The sequence below is a fragment of the Eupeodes corollae genome, chromosome 1, assembly GCF_945859685.1.
Source record: "Eupeodes corollae chromosome 1, idEupCoro1.1, whole genome shotgun sequence".
Taxonomy (NCBI): domain Eukaryota; kingdom Metazoa; phylum Arthropoda; class Insecta; order Diptera; family Syrphidae; genus Eupeodes; species Eupeodes corollae.
In genome coordinates this window covers 183,893,430-183,912,636 of record NC_079147.1, presented here as the reverse complement: position 1 = coordinate 183,912,636, position 19,207 = coordinate 183,893,430, and the positions used below count along the sequence as shown (strand labels likewise).

The 19,207-nt window shown below is 32.8% G+C and overlaps 1 protein-coding gene across 5 annotated transcripts in view; it reads right to left on the bottom strand.

Moving 5' to 3' along the window:
• Positions 1-19,207, bottom strand: part of LOC129940842 (sodium/potassium-transporting ATPase subunit beta-2) — a 74,169-nt gene that overhangs the window by 10,908 nt on the left and 44,054 nt on the right. For all 5 annotated transcript variants that reach the window (XM_056049342.1, XM_056049344.1, XM_056049343.1 and 2 more), the window contains exons 5-7: positions 18,774-18,940; positions 17,418-17,528; positions 17,165-17,330 (exon numbers count right to left, since the gene is read on the bottom strand). In XM_056049342.1, the coding sequence (XP_055905317.1) occupies positions 17,165-17,330; positions 17,418-17,528; positions 18,774-18,940 (444 nt within the window). The remainder of the gene's footprint in view (positions 1-17,164; positions 17,331-17,417; positions 17,529-18,773; positions 18,941-19,207) is intronic.

Sequence of the window (19,207 nt, the reverse complement as noted above, 5' to 3'; positions counted from 1 at the left end):
ATAAATATATTGAATTAAATTGTAACGAATTGTCTATCATTTTATGATATTCCTAATTTTTTATATTTTCTCTAAAGTCATGAGCTTTTTTGAACAATACTTTTTTATAAAGAAAAAAAATCTGACAGCTCTTATGTCATTGCGACAGAAAAGTTTTGACTACCGCCACAAATCAAATTTTTAAGTCAAAAGTAAGTCAGTATATAAACGGTCCAGAGAAATGAAGTCTTACTCGCATGTCCACTGAAAATTATTCTGATAAAAATATATATGTACATAAGCTTACTTCCTTGTGATTAGAATAAGCCAATCACATACATACATAGAAAGAAACAACAAATTTAAACTCTTCCAAATTAGTTTTTATTTTCCTAATTCTCTGAATCATATTGAATACATTTTCCCTTATAAACCAATTGTGGCGAAAGACTTTACGTTTAATGCCATCTTAACACTTTAAAATTCGTTTGTTTCATTTTAATAATTTTTGAACACTATCATGAATTTCTAATAAATTCGTGGAAAACTGATATAAGCTTTCAATGTGTGCAGTAAATTGACTTAAGAATTAGATGTGTGCGTGTAAATTGAAGTTTCAGCTTGTTGGGCAAACCAGAATGACAGCTAGATTTCCAGTCTTCATAATATTAACATTATTGATTGTATGACTTTTCTACTCGTCAAAGGTTAAAGTGTATGAAAATGTAATTTTCCTATAGATTCAGAACCCTTTACGTTTTAATTTTATTCACATTTAAAAATTGACTTTCTGTTTTAAAATAAATTACTTTCCTGTCAGTGGTCATTGCATTTAAGCTTTCTGTAACTAAAATAATAAAACACTGTGAGACACACACTCACACCCACATTATAAAAGCCATTTAATACATTTCCGTGTCGCCTAATGGTTTTCCGGATACATTTTTAAAGTATTTATTTTTATTTCAAAACAAAAAAGAAAAAATAAATAAAAGTTGACATTAAATATTATTTTAAGCAATTGGTTTTATTATTTTTATTTTTATTTCATTTGTTTTTGTTTTACTACTATTATGCTGTGCATCTGTGCCTGTCATTTGTATACATATGTTTTGCCAACTAAACAATACTAAAATGCATGCTGCTTGACTTTTCCATGAAATTTTGAGGTTATAGTTGAAAAAAAACTTAACTATTTTCATTTGCGTGATGGACGTCATTTTATTAGTATTTATGTATATGGTTTTCTAAGAGTCTATGGGATTCAAATTCTAAGCCTTTTTTTGATTGAGACAAAATCATATTTGGATTAAAAAATGTTACTGTTTTTACGTCTAATTTTTCAGATCAAAATTTAATTTAGTTTAAAATGACATTGATGAAGCTAAAAACTGAACTTGACAGATGGGAATGCTATTTTGTATTCGATTAAAGCAAAATGTGGGTGACTTAAGAGTTCTTAAAACCAACTTATCGCTTAAGAAACAACAAGAACTTGTCTCAATCACTGAATTGCTTTTAAATGCTTTGCCTCTCTGTCAAAATATATCTATGAGTTGACATTTAGTATAAATACTTTGAGAATTAATTTGACATTTTAGTCACTGGCAAAGAGAAGTTAAAAGATATGTAGCATTTGTTTAGTTTTTCTCTTTTTGACAAACACTTTGAGTTGTCAAAAAAACCTGAGTCAAGAAATTATTTATACAAATATGTAATTTTGTTTCTAATAATTAAGAACATGTTGGCAATATTTATGAAGAGTTAACCATCCCGCTAGTCCATTTGAAATATTAGAAATAGGAAATATGATAAATATTGCAAGCCTCAAGTTAAATGTATCCAAAAACTTAAACTCCATGTGACAAACACGCATTTGTTGTAGCGTAAAAAAACTCTGTCGCAATGTTTTAAACGATTTAGTAAAAATTTAAAGCCATTTTTAGCATTTTCACTAAGCTTAAAAGATAATTTAGCAAATTTTAAACGATTTTAAAATCTTTCTTATTTACTAAAGTTAAAATTATGTAAAAGCGGAAGTTGACATCTGTACAATGGAATGTTCCACTCTACAGTTGTGAATTCAAATTAATAGGTTCGTTTAAGCGTGTTTACTTTGTTTATTTTCACAAACTGTCACTATTTAGACATGTTCGGATTTTAGTTTTTTAATTAAAAGGAATTAGCAATTTACTTATTAGAAAAAAGTAAAAGCTTAATAATTGCAAAATATTTAAAAAATTGCTACTTCGTAAAATTTTAAGCCCTTAAGAATAGGTTCTTTTAATAATTTACCAGGTCAGTATTTAAGTTAGATCTTTGGTTTCTTAGATGTTTAAAGGAAATGATGTTTCACAAAATGGTTGCAGTCTATTTATATGTATTTGGAGAGCAACGTGTTGTCTACAAACAGAACTAAATTGTCTGTATAGAATACAACTTTCACCAATGAAAAGCGCAAAGAGAGTAATGGAGTAAGAATACGTCCCTGAAGAACAGCTGATGTGGTTTCAAAACTATGAGAAAACTCGTTTCCATCCCAAACTATTTTATTAGTTGACGATACAAAGTTTAAGTAAGTTTAAAGAGACCCAAAAGACAGTTTGAAAAATTAAGTCTATCTGTTCACCTTGTCAAATGCGGTCTTAAAACCATACAAAGTAATAATATAACTTCTTCTACTTCTCAATAAATCTTTTTTCTACACTTGATAGACTTGAAATGTGATCCATGTTCGAAAACCTTGGACGCAAGCTAGCTTGCAACGCACTCAGAAGATTATTGCTTCATTAAAATGACGCAGGGACGCATTTTTTTTTTTTAAACTTTTAAATGAAATGCCGTCTGTCCCGGGTGCCTTATTTTAGATATACCTCTCTTTATAAGCTTAAGTAAGCATTTTCTTTTACCACCTCTTCAAGAATTTTGTCTTAATAAAGAAATCGCATAGAAAACAAAATATATGTTCATACAATATTTATAAAGCACGGCAACATGGCAAGAGAAACATCCTTCTCTCTTTCTGTGCAATAAAGAAATCATCTGCAAAATATTTTTGGTTTTTTGTGCTATAAGTAAGCCTAAATTATCTTACCAAAAAAAGAGATATAAGTTCAAATGGATATAAGTTGAGGACTAATTTTGTGCGCTTATATATGGAAGGTACACCTCTCTAAGCTCGCACAATACACAATACATTGTGGGGTCTATTTTATACTGTGGTTGCATAATAGGATATTTTATGTTCGTATACCCATATCTTGTATTTTATTGCTCATTTTCAGGACATCCGTACACCATCACCACCGACCGCATCACTGTACAACTTTTGTACACCCACCAAATGGGGGAATCTATAGATACCTAATACCTATGTATGTATGACTATAGAGGTATAAGTAAAAAGAAAAGGTTATAAAGAACACTTTAAACGAGCTTCCTTGATTCTTGAAGTTTTCATCTGTATATACTGTGTATTGGGTAAACAAAAAACATCTTCATGAAGGAAGCTTTTCCTTTTAGTTTGTTATGTTGACTCAATCGTTAAATCCTTACCATAATCCCTTCAAAAGGATTTTAAGGGATTTACTTGTATGTTTTGCTTTTATAAGGATTTATATTCGTATTTTAGTTTTAAAGAATATAATGGATAAATAAGAAAAAAATTATTAAAGAAATTTGTCTGCTTTCCCACGAGTAAACTCGGTGCTTAGATTTTTCTTGACATTTTATTTAAATTACCTTAAACTGTATTGAATACAGCGTCAAATGAACGAAATTGTGATAGTATTTTCTAAGTTTTCTTTTTAAACCTTTTTGGATTGAAAGAAAAAAGGCTTCTTAAATATCTTCAAATCTTTGAAAGAGGCGATTTTGTTGACATCCCTTTACATATCAGCAAATTAAATTAGTTGAGAGCACGGTTTTTTCTTATACAGGGTGACAACATAAAGATGCCCCCACATTTGTTTTTTGTCTAACTGCGGTGGTTACACTGTGTCGAGTACGGTCTCTAGCGATTTGCAGGTCCGACAATTTGTTTATTATTTATTATCAGTTGTACTGATAAAGAAATTGCGTTTTACTTGAGGTATATTTTTGTTTAATCCTTAGTAAAAGTGCGACGTGCTGAAGCCGGAACCTTCAGTTTAAAGTTTCTCGCCAAAAACCTGTGCCCTCATGAATATTTTAAACAAATGGGTTAAATATGTTCGTGAATCAATTAAAGCAACCGATATGAAGTGTCCAGAACGCCAAAAATGGTGAAAACATTTGAAAACATCAAGAGAGTCTGTGAAAGATACCGACTGTTGTTTAAAAGTTTGGTACTCGTTCACTTTCTCGTTGGACAAATTTTGCTTGGCCAACCCATTCCCAGTTCCCGATTTCTTCCTCTGAGAATATTTGAAAGGGCATGTCTAAACGACTCGTATGCATAATTTGGAGGATTTAAAAGCGCGTATTCGACAAGAAATTGCGGAGATTACACCGAAAATGTTGCGAAGAGTGTTGGAAGATTTTGTCAATAGATTAAAAGATTAATTAAGAAAAAACGGGCATCATTTAATGAATGTAATATTTGATAAATAATTTGTCTAATTTATATTTTAAAATAAAATTTGTACCTATTGTTGTCGAACGTGTTTTTGTTCTCTAAATATGTAAATATTTGTGTCCTCACTCTGTACAAGGTTAAATATTGCAAAGTTTCGATTCTTTTGTCAACTGTTACAAATCTTAAAATGTCTTCTTCTAAAAATGTACAGCTTGTTTTTGAGTGGTTGTTTTATATAAACATTCTACTGAAAATATTTTAGATTATTATTTAGCAACAATTTAGATCAATAAATTATACATTTATCAAAAAATAAGTGTGAATCGAGATTTAAAAACATTCCTTTAACTATTAAATTCTACACAACATATACAAAGACACTGTTTTCGACAAGTTTTTGATTAGAAACTAGACCTTCAGATCTGTGTTTTTTTTTTTTTAAGGGACCTGTGTTGCTAACCGTAAGGGCAAGGTATGTCAATGTGTCAATGGCAATTGAAAAAAATATTAGCCAAATGGTCACCACAGTTACGGATGTATGGCACCATATTATTTTAATGACATTATCGATGGGCAATTCACACATTAACGGCTGCATTTGATTGATAACCTCGAGTATTTGAATCGATTTTGGAGTATTGGCTTAGACTTTAGACCTTATGCCGAAGTTCCGATGATGAAAATGAGTAAATTCGTTTTAAGCAATCGATTGGGTTTAGTTCATGTGTTAACTGAACTCTTAAAGCCGTAAACCTAAATAACAAACTAATAACGTCTTGTGAAATGCTTAACTCTAAATTACCGATAAACCTGTTTTTTTGTCAACACTATATATGTACTGGCTACAGAAGCAGTATTTTCCTTACGCCACGAAGACGGTTACTATTGTTTACATTATTAACATGTTCTAACGGCTCTAATTTTTCCACTAGTTTCACAATTTCTGACGTCGGAAAGATGCGTCGCGGGCAGGGTTTGAACCCAAGACCTCTGGCATGACAGTCAAATGCACTAACCATCACGCCACGGCTACACAAAAGTAACTATGGTGTTTTTATTATACTTATGGTTTTCAATCTGACAGTAGTTTTTTTCGGAGTTGATACTTTTTGACAGCTGTCAATTGGTGTGTGCTTAGTTTGGTTTGCTATATCATAACAAATAGACTTGAATAAAGTTTTCAAATTGTGAAATTTATTACCAAAATGTTGGTTCGGTACTCGCGACGGACGCATCAATCTCGTGTCGTGAGCCTGTGGAATGGTCTAAAAGATCGTGCGATTTAACACCACTGGACTATTTTGTGTGGGAGACGATTGACGCCTTGTAAAAGAATATTTGGAGTGTTATTGCTAACAGCCGGCTCAAAGTGGCCCATACCGTTAATAAAAATTATTCGGGTAGAAATCTTAAATGCAAGTCGTTTAACTTTAACCGAGATCCACCTCCAGATGCCTAAAAGAAAAGGAAACTTTACACCTCAACGTAATCTCCTTCACTTTCCAATTATGTAAGCACTCCTTGAGTTAACTTACATTCCGAGGACTTTGTTTCCTGAATTTCACATGATTTCTTATCACTTCATATATACTCAATTGTTTCAATTATTTGTTAAACTTTAAAAAAAACAGTCTTTTGAAATGTATATATTATGGTTTGTTATTTTCAATCCCAAATCTAATCTCTCTTTCCTATCTGAATTTTTCAATATGAGTTTTGTGTTCTCTTCGTCTATCTTTTGGGTAGCGTATAAAAACCAATCCCTAATGAATTCAGAAGAATTCATCTCGAATTCATAGAATTTGTATTCTTGTCTTCTTTTTTTTGTATATCCTTCCATCCATAACCTCAATTCAATAAAAATGAAGAAAAATCCAATTTTCCAAATGCAATCTGAAGAATTTGTTCCTTTTCTTTTCATTTCTTCTTTCATGCTCATCATTATTATCATCATCTGTGGTTTTCAATTTAGAGACAGAAATGAAGAAAAATATAAAAGTATCTATAATGCAGATATATTCAAAGGACACTTACGTTTGTATGTATGTATAGAGGTACCTTAATGTGAGTATATGGATATTGAATATGCGTGATGTGACATAAATAATATTACAGAGGAAGGAAAAAGACACAAATAAGTACAAAAATATAGGATAAAATCAATCAATGATTGAAAAGTAAAAATAAATATGTGTTTAGTCTCCTTTCAATGAACTGCACAATTTGATTTCTATATTTCAAATGAGTTTAAATTTCAAAAGTATCAAAATGTAAATTCATGAAAATGAGGTCCCATAATGATGGTCTCCGAAAGTGGTTGTAGCTGTCACTGTTGACGTTGATGTTGACAGATGATGGATAAAGCGTTCGATTACTGACTTCATTTTTCGATTGTAACAAAATGGTTGCCAATTTTATTATAACACTTTTGTTTCCTTTTATAATTCTTACGTTTCACCCTCCATAACCCATTTGTTAATATTGTTGTATTAGTAATTTAATTGCTACAAGAAGCAACAACAATATAACTGGTATTGTATTGTTTTGTTTTGACAGCTAATCTAACAAGTTGAACTTATTATCTTAAGTACAAACCACTTTGAAAATATAATTTTAGTTAAGCATTTACAAAACAAATCTAAAAAAATTCATGAACGATGTGTTCTAAAATATTTGCTTATTATGGTGTAGACACACTTTATGAATGGTTAAGTTGAATTTAATTTGATGAAAAACTTAGCGAACCCAAAAAAAAACAATAGTATTTAAAATAGGTAAAACGGTGAATTTGTGACGAAAACAAAAATGGAGTAACTACGGACAACACTTTTAGCAAACAAAATTTTAGTGTGATTTTGGTGATACCTGGTTTCACAGAAAGTACACTTTTTGTCTCTTCACGAGACGCTCCTGTTTCACAAGCATTTAAGCTTCTAGTCAACTTTCAAATCGCAATTTGTTCTTTTTGTTAAGTTTTAAACTTAATTTAATTGCTGATTTGAAATCATCTAATGTTGTTGCGGGTAGTAACATTTTTGAAAGTCAAATGTGACTACCACCAAGTAAGATGATTCAACTCTGTAAAATATTAAAAAAAAAAAAAATAATTCCAATAATATATCGAATTAAAAATACCTACGTTCTCTTATTTTTTTTATAGAGCCATGAACTTTTTTGAGCAATTTATCGACTAGTTTTTGTTTTGACAGATATCACTTATGACTGCCGCCACAGATCAAATTAGTCAGTCAAAAGTAAGTCAATATCTAAATGTTTCAGAGAAACAAATGTTCAAGCCAACTGAAAATTATTCCGATAAAAATGGATACGACACAAATGAAAACTTTCACTTCCTTGTAATTGGAACGGTTTATCCATTTTGCGGTTTTAAAAGTATATGGTTGGAATTCGACATCAGTCAAACTAAGTTGTTTAATCATTTTTTTTTTGTTGAAAGTCTGACATTTACGAAAATGGAACGCTTAACTATCAGACAATGCATACAAATTGTTAAAACCTACTTCAAATGGCTATTCTGCCACAGCCACATATCGTGCTTTAAGAGGAGATTATGGTTTAAATAATCGTCAAACAACTCAACTAATTTGCAAAATTGTTAAGAAATTTAAAAACACTGGATTTGAGGAATTGTGCATCACAGTTTCGTTCTTTCCACTGAAATTATCGCTGCTGTAAGTGAAAGTGTCTGTTCCTCCTTGTTCTCTGGAATTAGGACTGGTCATAAAACAACTGAAGCCAGCTGACCATTCACAACTCCGCAGATACGTCGAATGGGCGCTTTGACAACATGCGGTGCACGACGATTTTTTGAACAAAATTTTCTTCAGCGTAAATAAAATTTCTCACTCGGTGGGTATGTTAATAAACAAAGTTTTCGTATTTGGGATTCTCCGAAAGTCACAAAAAGTGATATGATTTTAACTTACTTCTTCGAAAAAGACGATGGAACGGAGCGCTATGGTCAGATGATAACAGACTTTTTTGCCTGCTATTGAAGAATACAATTTACGGAATACGTGGTTTAAACAAAACAGTGCCACATGCTAAACAACTGGATCGAATTCGCCTTTATTGCAAAAGACATTTCCACCAAACAATGCGATTTGACACATCTAAACTTTTTTTTGTGGGGTTACGCGAAAGACCGTGTTTATGCAGATAAACTCTTGAGCACTTAAAAACCAACATTCGTCAAGTTATGGCTGAGATACCGCCAAAAAAAAAAAAAAATGTGTCAAAAAGTGGTCGAAAATTACCTCAAAAGAATCGATGCTTGCAACAATTCGCGTGGTGGTCATTTAAATGATGTACTGTTACACATATTGTCAACGTTCAAACTTTATATTGAAAAAGAAATATTATGATAGTATTTTATATGTTTTTTATTTACTTTTAAAGCCGCAAAATGAAAAGCCCTGTATCACAGTCTTAAATATCATATATCACTTTACAGTCTTATTAAGAATATGTCTTTATGACTCTGTTACTTATTCAAAGTGTCAGATAGCTTGACAATGAAGAAGTCAAAAAATAACAATCTGACATCGAAACTAATTGTAACTTAATAAAATGGACAATTTTAAAAAAGGGATATGTTAAGAAAATATCAGAAAAAATGTATGTTTATTATGTTTTGCTTTCAATTTTTTAATTTGAAACTGAATAAAAAAAAGAATTGTAGGAGAGGGGTTCGTTCGTAGATTATGGTCTGACTGTCTTATTATGTTCTATGTCTTCGAAAACTTCAATTGAAAACATGCATTTTTGTTTCGTAATAGTCTACATTAACTCATGAATACTAATACACATTTTAATGGATATTTGTTGAAACAAATAAGATTCAAAATTATACGTTTTTCTTACAAAAATGGTGTCCGAAGTTCACTTAATTCTGTCGCGTTTTTGATTCCCGATAATTAGGAAAGAGTTTAAGTCTTACGCTCTCATTTCAAAATGAAAAATTCTTAACAAACAAACTACTTATCATACTCTACGAACTTGCCTTTGAGATACAGAAGAGTTATCAATCGTGCTAAAGTTTATATTCGAGACTATAGCAAACGTCAAAATTCTATCTGCAACTGTTTTTGTAATAAGCGTTAAATCGTTCTTCACTACGGGTATTTTTGACAAAAAAAAACGCACTTAATGTATACTTTTCGAAGTGAAGAGAAAGATATTTTCCAAGGGTAACCTACTGATGGCTTTTTTCGCAACGACACAGATTTTTAAATAATATTGCCCCTGTTTCGTGAGCACTTTTCTAAACGAACAACGCTGTCGTCAAAAACCGAAATGTGTCTCCAGAGTTCTGTTCCGGTTTCGATGATTTTTAAGTTGGTGCACTGTAACTTCCGTTGACGTAAAATGTTTCTTCTTTAATTCACATTGCTATGTACAATTGTACGTGTATATGTACCTCAAAAGAACTAAGTCATCAGAACATCCATTTATTTCACATTTACTTTTATGTGTGGTAGTCTGTCGGTAGACTGACTGGGGTGGTTGGTAAGCTGTAGAAGGATATTGCTTTTCATCAAGTCTTGGTGGTTGCCTTCCTAATACCAACATTATATATGTAGGTTAGGTACTTAGTACTTCTCAGTCATGTCATTTTCTTTTCCCTTCTTTAGCCATAATCACCGTCATCATCATTATCATTATTATATGATTTTAAGGATATAAGTGAGTTGAATAAAACTCAACCACCGTTAACCGTGCATTGTACCTCCTCTTCTATACTCCATTTTTGCCTTGGCAACAAAAAAAAAAAAAACAAAAATACAATAATATATGAACTTTAAGAACATCTTGAGTTTTCTTCTTCTGTCGTCTTCTTGTCAAGACAAAATAAAATCACCAAAAAAAAAACCAACAACAACAAACAAAAGAAAAATTGTTGATATTTACTCTTTACGAGTGTTTTCATACGTTTCTGTAAAAGTAGAATAAACATCCTTTAGAGGAAAATATAAGTAAGTTTGTTTAGACTTCTTGTAGCTTTTTTATTTGTAGAAAAACCAATTTATGACATTGTCAATATAAATGTGCGGGCAGATATTATGGGATGATGATAACAAGCTGTATCAATTAAAAAGCATAATGAGTATAGAGAGAAGGGAACGTTTCTGTGTATTGATTCCAATTCTAGAAATTATTACGATAACAAATTTATAGACAATGACTTTTGGGTAGTAAATTATCTACTATTATTATGATTGTCAATTTTCAGTAGGATACCAACGAATTGTTCCTTTCAATGGAAAATAATAAAAGTACGTAATAAATAAAGAATGCAGTTGCAGGTTTCATATTGGGTGCCAGCTAAAATAACAAAATTGCTCTTTGACAAATGCGATATATCTTTTTTTATAATTTATTTATTTATTAAGCGCACACTCAAGGGAATTTTTAAATTCTTGAATATGACTAGAAAAGACGAGAGATTAGCAAAGCATTCCACATTCGCATAGTACGACTGCAGTACGAATCGATGTACTTGAAAGTACGACTAAAGTTGGGCTCTACGGTATGCTGATGAGCATTCCAGGAGGTGCGACTATTTCTGTTGCATTGCAGTTATCTATTGATCTAAAAAAATAGCGGTAAAAAAGGGTGAGACAAGAAACTTTACGACGACGTGAATGATTCAACAATGATACTACCAATCAATTAGAGTGCTCTACGTTCAAAACTACAAACTGGCGCAAGAAGCAAAAGATGCTGCAAACAGGTGCCAAAGCAGGACCGTTTACAGAATAAAGCGGTTGGACTTGATGGAATTCCCGCAGAGCTTTTACAAGAAACGCCAACGTCATCAAGCGAACTGCTTCTTCCGCTCATAAAAGAAGCGCTTGGACCACCGAAGCTTCCCATATGAGTGGAAGAATGGAATTATCGTCAAGCTCCCAAAAAAATGAGATCTTACAAAGTGCGAAACTGGAGAGGAATTTGCGTTCTACCTGCCGTTGCCAAAATATTAGCAAAAGTCATACTGGAACGCATCAGAGAACACCCTGAGGCAACACTCGATGCCGAACAAGCAGGATTCCGCGCTGGATCCTCCTGCATTATTCATCGACTTCGAGAAGGCCTTTGGTTAGCTTTGCGGAGGAGAGGCATCCTAGAAAAACTAATTGCTATTATTAAAGCAACATATGATGTATCCAAGTGTCACGTTCTGCACGATGGTAGGTTGTCCGAAGATTTTGAAATCCGTAGCGGGGTCAGACAGGGATGTATTCTGCCGCCAATATTGTTTTTGTTGGTATTAACCGATGTACTACGCGCTGCTTTTTCAGGTTGCGGAGGGGCCCAATGGGCTTTGACATCCTATTTAAAGCAATTGGATTACGTGGACGATGTTTGCTAACTCAATCATAGGATCATGGATCTCCATCAAATGACAACAAGGAGCAGAAGTTAAGAGGCTGAAAATTAATTCCGGCAAAACAAGAATGATCAGCCTCGGAACCCGACCATCCTCTCAAATAAATATTTCCTCGCAACCTGTGGAAAAAGTGGAGAGCTTTCAATACCTTGGAAGTATCGTCTTCATCGAAAGTGGAACCGGACAAGACGTCATCTGCCGCATCGGCAAAGCAAAAGCGGCGTTCGGTATGTGACAGTGGAATCAGCTCACACAAGAAGGAAAAAGGGCTGAACGACCGACAAGCACATTGCAAAATTAAAAATTAATTCCGGCAAAACAAGAATGATCAGCCTCGGAACCCGACCATCCTCTCAAATAAATATTTCCTCGCAACCTGTGGAAAAAGTGGAGAGCTTTCAATACCTTGGAAGTATCGTCTTCATCGAAAGTGGAACCGGACAAGACGTCATCTGCCGCATCGGCAAAGCAAAAGCGGCGTTCGGTATGTGACAGTGGAATCAGCTCACACAAGAAGGAAAAAGGGCTGAACGACCGACAAGCACATTGCAAAATTAAAAATTAATTCCGGCAAAACAAGAATGATCAGCCTCGGAACCCGACCATCCTCTCAAATAAATATTTCCTCGCAACCTGTGGAAAAAGTGGAGAGCTTTCAATACCTTGGAAGTATCGTCTTCATCGAAAGTGGAACCGGACAAGACGTCATCTGCCGCATCGGCAAAGCAAAAGCGGCGTTCGGTATGTGACAGTGGAATCAGCTCACACAAGAAGGAAAAAGGGCTGAACGACCGACAAGCACATTGCAAAATTAAAAATTAATTCCGGCAAAACAAGAATGATCAGCCTCGGAACCCGACCATCCTCTCAAATAAATATTTCCTCGCAACCTGTGGAAAAAGTGGAGAGCTTTCAATACCTTGGAAGTATCGTCTTCATCGAAAGTGGAACCGGACAAGACGTCATCTGCCGCATCGGCAAAGCAAAAGCGGCGTTCGGTATGTGACAGTGGAATCAGCTCACACAAGAAGGAAAAAGGGCTGAACGACCGACAAGCACATTGCGCAGGACAGTTGAGTTGGAATCAGCGTCACTAGGCAAGAGGTGGAGGAAGCTGAAACACATCTCCCGAAACCGTACACGATGGCGCTTAGGAGTAGTAGAGGCCCTATACCCCTTAAGGGGTTTCCTAACGGGCTTAACAGGTCTGGGGATCTAAGTAAGTAAGAAACTACGTTCAAACCTTGAGACTTAAGCAAGTTCCAGGATCACCAGTCCTTAGATTGGAATTATACATACTCTTTGGAAGTCTTATGGAAAATAGCTTGTTCAGAGGGAGATAAAAACTTCTTTTATCTCCTTACAAAACCCTGACAGCTTGCGGAATTCTTGGCGACATCGGGTATATGATCCTTTCACAAAGCTGATTGCAGATACACATATAGAACATTTAAGGGTTTCAGTTTCCTTGAGAAATCATGACACCTTAAATTCTATTGAATTTTAAGGTCAGAATTTAATGAGCCATGCATGACCATGCATTACCGTTGAAGATCAACATCCAAATTCAATAACTTCGTCAGTGAAGGAAGCAAGTTGATTAGAAATTGAAAAAAAAGGTTTGGATACAGAACAGAACCCTTAGGCACACCAACATATATTTTGTGGTTTTTAGACTTGAGTTCATCCAATACTACTCCAAAGGCAAGCATTTTTGTTTAAAAAAAACCTGATGCCAAATTCTATCGAATACTTTTCAAATATAAAGTGCAACAATCTTACTTTCTCCAAAACGATTTTAGGATAAAATAAACCACCAAATCACCAATATTGCTACTAAAGCTGTACTGTCTTAGATCAGCGTTTTCATAACCTTGAAAAAAGTGACGTAATAGCAATTGATGTAAAATTAAAGGGATCGACAAATAAAATTAGTAAAGTGCCTTGAAACGAAATTAGAGCTCAAAAATGATGCGTCATTATCAACGAGCGGCGTAAAGACCGAGAAAGAGGATAAAATCCTCATGTATTTTATAAAAGACCAACAATTTGTACCGGCTTTGGGGTATTACAGTAGTTTTTTCCTTAATTTTTGTTCATTCATAAATTTTGTTCTTCGAATAAGAAGTTGCATACACTTTTTTTCGGTATTCCTCATTTATGTGTCGCTTAACCGAATTATGACCCTTTAACCCCTTTGCAGCTCAAATCAAACCATATATTTTCCTTAGAGCTGAAACTTTTAACTCTATTTGGAACTATGTGTCTATATGCACTGGAATTAATGTCCACTTTAAGATCGTGAAATAATCGTTACGACCGTAAAAGTTGGCTGTTCTCTTAGGTTAAAATTTAATAATTATCAATCAACTATTCAACATTTTATATAAGACCTCTATAAAACTTTTAAAAAAGTAGAGAACTGCCCCCCGTCTAAACGTAGAACTAAATACTTTGGAGATATGTCAATATTCTTTTGCTTATGTCATAAAATAGGTTGCTGTTACTTTTCTTTGATAGATTCATACATTTTCAATTCAACCAATTTTGCACGGAATCCTCTAATTTAAACTGATTTCGTTTGTATTTAACCTCTACTTTCTTCTAATTTTCAACTGCTTTGATTAATAATTGCAATCCAATAGTCCTTTCAATGTAGGATTTTAAATAATATTTATGTAAGTGCACGATTAGGTTTAGATACGTGTCTATAATATTTTCTTATACTATGTGCACTGGTACTTATCTATCTACATAAATTGCTATATTAAGCTTTTAGGCACATCACGTAGTTTTACGTTCTTTGAATTTTGTTCCCTTTTTAAACCATAAAATCACGTACTTGCCGCCTTTTAACCTCTTCATTTTGCCCAGGGCGGTTTCTATATGAAAAAAATGTTAAACCTCACTCATAGAAAACTAAGTGGTACTAGAAACTTTTTTCTTTCTAAACCTTAAATACCTATTATGGACTTTTTAGAGGAAGACAAAAAATCATCCGTTTGATTTTCCCATTATATCGATGCCATTAAGGACCTTTACATAAATCAAGTAGAAGTTTAGTAGAAGTACAAGTGATTGACAATATTTTGCTTGATATTCAATATCGACAACAAATTGATTGATTCTATCAAATGACATAAGACCATTTTTGTTGGAGTCTTGCTCGAGGCGCCCGGCGCCATCATCATCATTGTCATCGACCGAAAATAGGAATAAAACCCAACTTTTCTATAGCTCCTTTTTTTCTTCAGAAATAAAAGTTCCCGGATAAAAATCCTTCCTACTGCTAAACATGTTATTTTATTACATAAAGGGAGGCAAATACCCAGCAGCAGCAGTTGGGACATGCGCGAACTGAAAATCGATACATAAGGGCCGAATACAAAAACAAAAACACTCCTTATGCGTGAATTTATTCAAGCAAGGACATACCATATACACCAATACATATGTACATAAAAGGGAAATACCAAAGGCGTATATGTAATTAAATTTTCCACCCAAATCCTATAGCAGATGCGATGAGAAAAAAAACATAAAACAAATAAAATAGGACCAGGACCTCGCGACGTATACGGAATGTCCTGTTCGGCTTGTTCTCGAAATAAGCTGAGGTATGTAGGTAGGTAGGTATAATTTCAATCCATTATGATTGTTCGATTTCGTATGCATTCAATTCTCGCGTTGCTATGTCATGAATTGAGAATATTTTTAGCAAGTTATTTGGGGAGATACAGAAAAACATGAACTGCTGGATTGCGGCGTGTAAAGGGTGTTTCAAATTAGATACGGTTTTTGCATTACTTTACTCTTACATTACTTCATAAGTTCTTTGAATATTAACAAATGTGTAGAGTTTTGACTTGATAATATCAACAAATTTGAAGCTTATGTATTTTTGATTTATAGGTAAATTAATGTCAGAAATTGTCTTATTCTTATGCATTTCTTACTTAAACGTTTCTTTATTTGTAAAATCTTTTAAATGCTCTAAATGCATTAAAATAGCCTTAAAAAAGAGCTTTTTCAGAGCTTCTAATCGAAATTTGTATCAATTTATTTTGTCTCCAGCCAGTTAAAGTTGGATCAATTGAGCCTCTAGAGTCAAAGTACAATAGTTCAAATTGAATTAATTTTTTAAAAATATAGAAATTTTAAATTTTTAACTTTTTTTTGGACCAAACATCGGAATATTTTGTTGAACGTTTTGAAATGCTAGAAGATAAGGGTTTTACCGTAAAATTTTTCATTTTAAACAGTCCACTATTTAGTCAGATGTCATTGTCACTCTTTAAACTGTCATCTTTTGACATTTGACACGTACGAACTACGCCATTATTAAAATGTATACAATTCACGCTACAACAACGCCTTGAAAATATTAACTGATTCAACAAAACTATTGAGTTTACAGTTCGAAATTCAAATTAAAAGGTCCGTTCAAGTTTGTTTGCTTAGTTTATTTTTATGAACTGTAACTATTTGGACACGTTCGGTGGCAGTTTGTCAATAAAATAGATTAAGTTTAAAATGCTGTTGTCGGTTAGTTAACATTTAAACAATTGCTACTTAAGTTAAAATTTTGATCCAATGTTTTTTGTGAAAAATGTATAGCTATTTGTCATAATTTGTATACATTTAGTGTAAACAGTTCTGAACTTAAAAGACTTTGTATCATGTTTTTGAAAATAAGCACCTGAATGCAATGGGATAGCTGAATATTTAAATTAAAATGCTCCTTCTGCTAATTGCTGTTTTCCATTTGGGAACGCTTTCATCTAACTTTGCTTAAATAAAACACTAGAAAAGGTTTTGAAACCCCAAAAGCAGCTTTCAATAATTTTCAATACCTTGGAACAAATTTAAAATTCTCTTTAAAAAATAAATACAAGCAAATGAAACGCCGTATATCAACAAATTCCAAATTCTACACGTATAAAAATACATCCATTTGTATTCATTATGCAGACATAGCACGCAGCAAAAATTGATTGATCCTGAATATGTAATAAGGCAATTTCGTTTGGTAAATATAGAGCATTGGAAAAATGTACGTTTTAGTCATTAGAAAACAGTTTTCTCTTAGTAGAATTCTGTTTGTTTTTTTTTCTCAATGTAATTTAGTTCTTTCTCCATTTTTGTCATGAATAATTTAAATTTACTAATTATTTTGTTTGTATGTGTTTTGTTCAAAAAAAAAAGAAAACTGTACTTACTTTCAACTGTAAATTGAACGGCAACAATTGGTGGTATATATCCGGCGACATTTTTATATGGGAAAAAGTATGAAGGGAAGCCCATTCGTGGGTAATAATCTCTAGCTTTAATATGTTCAAGATCAGCTGGGTTTTCACCTTCGCACGACACCCAAACAACGCTAGTCTAGAAAATTAACAAAAAATATATAAAAATGTAATACAAGAGAAATTATTGACAATTTTAATAATTTTAAAACAAAAAAAAACTTACTTCAAGTGGTCTCAAACTTTGTTTTTCGGTAATATGCTGTTTCAGCTCTTCGGGCATATGAGCTGGCAGAGATTTAGAATCGTTGTAAATTTCTGGTACCCAATTGTAAATCTGTAAAAAAAACAAAAGTTCATTACAGTGGTAAATATGTATATAAAAGCTGCAAATATTTATAAATTTAAGAGAACCTTTTGAATAACGCTACATTTCTTTTTAAAATCTAGGGATTTTAACGTAAATTCCTCTGCCGATGTATCTATCTATTTGACTAAACGGTATAAAAAAATTTGATTGGCACCACTGTTTTTATAGAAGAATAATTTGACAGCTGTCATTAACTGTTAACGAATATATCCGTTATTATCACAAGGTGTACAACTTTGCTTCCGCAGTTTTTTTTTTCCAATATAGGATTCTTTATTTAAAAATATGCTCACACTCACTATTATGATTCGAAGTATGATTCATCGGTTGACAATACTTTCGCCAAACACTTAAATGCCTTCGATCAATGTCTTTTGGTTCCAAGTCGTGCGGAACTTAAATTCCTTCTTTCTGAATCATACCCATGACTTGTGTCATTCCCAAAAAATCTTGCCATTTCTTCTTGAATTTGACGTGAGTCTTCACTTACTTACTTACTTCTACATATTTGAAAACTTTCTCTCTTTCACCACTATGGCGGTCTTCCACGTCAAAGTCACCATTATTAAAGCATTGAGACTACTCACAACACGTTCTTTTAATAATAGTGTCCTCAACATACGTACTTGAGAGTATTCGATGAGACTCCGGCTCAGTTTTGGAACCTAACTTTTTCAAGCGAATAAATATCAACGATGCACACACAAATCGATTAATGTTTAAATATCTTGACAGAGGTCCCAGATACCGCTACTTCCCGTTGTAGCCACCTATCGAAAAACGGCAGGAGTAAAGTTCTAAACCTTGTATTTAAGTCTAGTCTTTTTAGACAAATAACTTTGTTTTGTAAAAAGAACATTGCAAAATCTATACCTTCGGAAACTTTTAACTTGTAAGTTCTAAATCCATTAGATAATTCAATTCATTTGTTGCAAAACTTACGGTTGATAAATTTCCCAAATAATAATTCTAACTAACAATTAAAAACCTAAAGTTTCTCATATAAATTAAAAACAAACTTTATGCTTAAACATTCACAGTTCTAAATGTTAACCTAATCATATTTAAAATGCCAAAAATAAAACTTGTCGCTTTAAAATGGAGCATCTGACAACAATTGACCACAATTGTTTCTCGTTGGAAATAAATTAATTAATTTACTAACTTTTATAAAACTCAAAAATGTGTATTGTATAATTAAACGAAACTTACCTTATTTAATTTCAAAAATATGCACGGCCGGGCTTGATGGAAGCCGAATTTGTTTGAAGCAGTACATGGTGCATATTCTTCAGGATCAGATGAACACACCTTGCCTTGTGGTGGTGGCTTATCGAATGAACAGCTAACTTGATTGTGTTTTGGTAAATCATCATATTCTATATATTTTCAAAAAGATGATGGAAGAAATTAAGAAAAAACAAAAAATTAAATTTGTTTATAATTCAAAGTTTGTTTGTATATTTTGGTAATATTTAACTGTCAACTAATGGGGTTTTTCATGGATACATTCAGATTTCCGTCAAATATTGACTTAATTGATAGGGGTCGATCTGACGAAAAATGAAGATATGAAGATTTGATCTTAAATCAAATAGATCAATTTATTTTGATCCACGGAATGCAAACACAGGAAAGTCTTGTGT